This window comes from Pyxicephalus adspersus, chromosome 1, assembly GCF_032062135.1.
Source record: "Pyxicephalus adspersus chromosome 1, UCB_Pads_2.0, whole genome shotgun sequence".
Taxonomy (NCBI): Eukaryota; Metazoa; Chordata; class Amphibia; order Anura; family Pyxicephalidae; genus Pyxicephalus; species Pyxicephalus adspersus.
Genome location: NC_092858.1, coordinates 123,265,771 through 123,269,867, shown reverse-complemented (window position 1 = coordinate 123,269,867; position 4,097 = coordinate 123,265,771). Strand labels below are relative to the sequence as shown.

The window sequence follows — 4,097 nt, the reverse complement described above, 5'->3', positions numbered from 1 at the left end:
CTGATCACTATATGCAATGATTGTCCCTATCTGATCACTCTATGCAATGACTGTCCCCTTCTGATCACTATATGCAATTATTGTCCCTATCTGATCACCCTATGCAATGACTTTCCCCTTCTGATCACTCTATGCCATTGATTGTCTCCTTCTTTTCACTTACCGGTAATTAAGTGTAGGGATCTCTGTTAGGGCAGGGATCTCTGTTAGGCAGGGATCAGCAGCTTGCTTCCTGGTGCAGAATGCCGGCTGTTACTTTCAGTTTCATTCTGCACTGCAAGCAGGAGCAAGCACGTGCTGCACAGCCAGCATCAAGGAGACACACACACACAGGAGAGGACCACGCAGGAGAGGAACACGGTAAGAAACTTTTTTTTAACAGCCTATGTGTAGGCTGTATTTGGACCATAAGACGCAGGGACTTTTTCCCCCCACTTCTGGGGGGAAAAAAGTGCGTCTTATGGTCAGAAAAATACGGTAAGTAAAATAATCTGGATACAGACTGATTGTTTCATTATCAAGTGCAATTGAAATCCACTGAAAACGACATTTAAAGTAAGACCTATGAGCTTAGGCACTACCCAGGGCAAATGGCTATTTTGAATTTTTACTGCTGCCATATGAGAAATATTTGGGGAAAAAATGTTTTATTAGCAGTATAGTATACACCAGGATATAGCACATGTGAACCAGTGAGATCTTCATGTCCATTTTGAAAGTTTCATAGCATCCCCTGACACCAAGCTTATTCACGTAACAACATTCAAAACAAGACCATATTCCTCATTTGTAATCTTGGTTTGATTTATTAGCAGTGCAATGACCAATATCAATTCTTTTTTTCCTTTTGCCAGTTCCGAAAAGTAGTAATGCCGATTTGTATCTATGACATATTTACAGCTTTACCTTATGGAATAAGTGATTCTTGTGCCTATGTCAATCCTTGATTTTTGAAAGATTTATACAAATACACACTGAACATTATCACAGGACAGACATCCATACTTATAAAGAAGAACATCATGCTAAAGACATCCTACAGATACTTATTAAAACAAAATGCAGCACAAACTTATACATGCACTTTGCATATATCATCTCTGATCCCAGCTTTCTTTTACCCAGAGGATACAGCTAAACCTAAATTTAAAAAAGGGAACAGCCTGTGACCTTTAAATATGCCACAACTGTCTCTTAATTTCAGAGCACTGCAATAAAGACAAAGCCTAAGGTAAAACTAATGCTAATGGACTCTCAAAGTGCATTAACAGAAAATCCCACTTAATGTTTGCCTGGAACGATTTAGAACTTCAGTCTCTTTAAAGCCAAGATATTTGCACTTTTTATTTCAATTTAATCCTAGCTGACGGAGAGAAGGAGTTAACGTACATTCACAGTCTGCCATGGCTAAATGGTATTACAGTTGATAAATGAATGCGCTGAGTGGCATCTTAGTCGATGGCTTCATTAGTTAATTTAGTGGGATACTTTAAGAGTTGCCGCCCACTTTCCGTGTCAAAGTAACCAATTTGTACTACAGAACATACAGTAAATTAGAAGTTGGAAGCAAGTGTTCATTAAGTTCCCTACACTCTTTTACTGCTGAGCTTCTTTTTTCAAGTACAAAACAACATTGTTGATGTATCCATAGTGAGAACTTGTGAACTTGTGGAATCATCTGCACATCACATAAATTAAAGTATTACAATGGCAATGTATTTAATTTCATGAAAAAAACACAATTTAAATAGTAACAAGCTGGCAAGTTACATGAGCAAAACCCTTAATGATTGTTAAAATTTGCAGCAGTTCAAAGTGAATCAGAAATGAATGGATTTAGGGAAGGATCAGAATATTCAGACTTAAATTTTTATAATTGTGCAGGTGTAAAAATTAAACTTATTCATTGTATATATAGAGTTATTTATTTTGTTTGTGTTAGAACTAAAACACCTTTAACATCATTTGTGTTTTAGATGAGCCATCCAAATATATGATTTTTGTGTTGGGCAGGCATAACAAATGTATGGATTTGCCGGTCACTTTTATTCTAGCAAACCCTGTAAGAAAGAACATTCTTGAATGCAGAAGATGATTATATTAATAGGGAGGAACCAAAATGCAGCATAACACAAAGTATTAGTTTACCAAGAAACAAGAACTTGGGGGTGACATGTAAGACACAAAAGGGGTGTCAAAAAATGACTGTTTAATGGCGGTAGATGCAAGTGGTTAATACTTACTCAACATAATATACCCCGTACTGTGGATCATCTATCTTCTCCCAACCATATGGAAGTTCTGCAATTAAGAAAACATATGTGCTCTAATTATGAAAGCAATACCATAAAAATCATCGGTTACTAAAAATACATTTTATAAGGGGTGAATAGCTATTTATTTTGATTTTCTGTTCAACATTCTTTGACAACATTTTAGACTTTGGAAAACATATATTTATGACCATGTACTTCTTATATTTTCCACAAAGCATTTTCTCTGTTCTAGTTTTGGTCTTGAAATAAAATCTTTTATTTTCAGGCCACATGTGTATATTACAACACAGAAGCATGCAAAACACACAACTTGCATTTGATAACAAGACAGAAAGAGAAATAGGCTACCTGAAGAATAATAAAAAACCTAAATAAAATGTTACAGCAAATAGGAAAACAAATGCCAAGGCTAATAAGGCTAAATAATGTAAACAGGTCCTTGGTTTCAGATAACCTGCCAGAAATCAGTGTTCATATAGGTCCCTTTAAAGGTCAGTCCCTGGGTTCATCACATTCTAACTCTATTACAAACAAGAAGAATGAAAAGGTATGCTTCAGATATGCCCTGTATACTATAAAAGCATGTTGTGGCAGATAGGGTAGCCAAAAAATGTGAGAAAAATGGAAATGTTTACTACTTGTAAATTCAGTTCCAAATGGTGTAAGATCATCCCAAGCTACATCCCTTTTATAGAAGCTACAAAGAACAAGACATGATATTTTGGCCTTTTTAGGTATGACTGCACACAAATAATTCAATATGCATTGTAAAATATGATTCTCAAAACAATTACAAATAAAATCCATAAAAACATCAAATTTATATTTCAATATGCATTTTTTTTACTCCAAATAGTCTTATGCTGATATTATAGTTCAACGCGTTTCGCGGAGCAGAGTCCACTTCTTCAGGAATGCAGAGACATATACATAAATCCCCAATCCGTGTATGTAGGGAGGTGGAGCAGTTCTTACACAGAGTGGTGTGGAAGACATACTCATCAAGCATCAGCAAGGCCCATTCAATAGTTTCCCAAGGGACTCAGCTTTCAAACCATTATACACTACATCCAACAAACCATAATGCCTTTGCAATTTATTCTAATCAATAGCATTGTTTCCAGAACATAAAAACAGTTTCATCAATGGTGAATTTCTCCATAGTTGGGTGGAACTGAGCCTTGTACTTGGTGGAAGAACATATTACAAAGTAAAATTATTACCAGTGTCAATAGGCTTTGGGTTGCTTTACACATATTTTGCACTCCTGTCTATGGGAATGTAAAACCTACTTAAAGCAGGTCAAATGCAGGCCTGTGGGAGGTCAACTTGCAGGTCCAATTAATCTGAATGATCTCGGAAGCATCTCCAGCTCCCCTCATCTCCATTATTGCATGAAATATTTATGGGAAAGCAGATATCATTTTCTGAGATATCAGAGGCCACAGGTCATAAGGGAACAACATTTCTATTAGGTTCAACAAATATTTTCCTAGATTTGCAAAAATTTTTAGGAATTTACAAAATTTTTAGAACAATTTACATACCAACACAAAGACCACAACTTGGAATCTGTAAGCTGTAAAATATTGAATCTTTGTCCTTGGGTTTAAATATAATTTGTACTGTATATAATAGGCCTGGTTCGCTAAAGCTTTCAAGACTGGAGAAAAAAAACTGTCATAGGAGAACCTGGGTGACCCAGCAAATCTCATATGGATCTGGAACAGAATTGAAAAAAGAAATGATTTTAAGAAATCCATTTCAGATTTTCTGAATCACCCAGATTCTCCCATAATAGAGTCTATGTACTCAGCCTAA

General features: G+C 35.8%; 1 protein-coding gene across 1 annotated transcript in view; it reads right to left on the bottom strand.

The window, feature by feature from the left end:
• The window catches only part of MAGI3 (membrane associated guanylate kinase, WW and PDZ domain containing 3), a 195,664-nt gene that overhangs the window by 51,373 nt on the left and 140,194 nt on the right, over positions 1-4,097 (bottom strand). Inside the window, exon 7 of the mRNA XM_072413280.1 lies at positions 2,244-2,301. Within this exon, the coding sequence (XP_072269381.1) occupies positions 2,244-2,301 (58 nt within the window). The remainder of the gene's footprint in view (positions 1-2,243; positions 2,302-4,097) is intronic.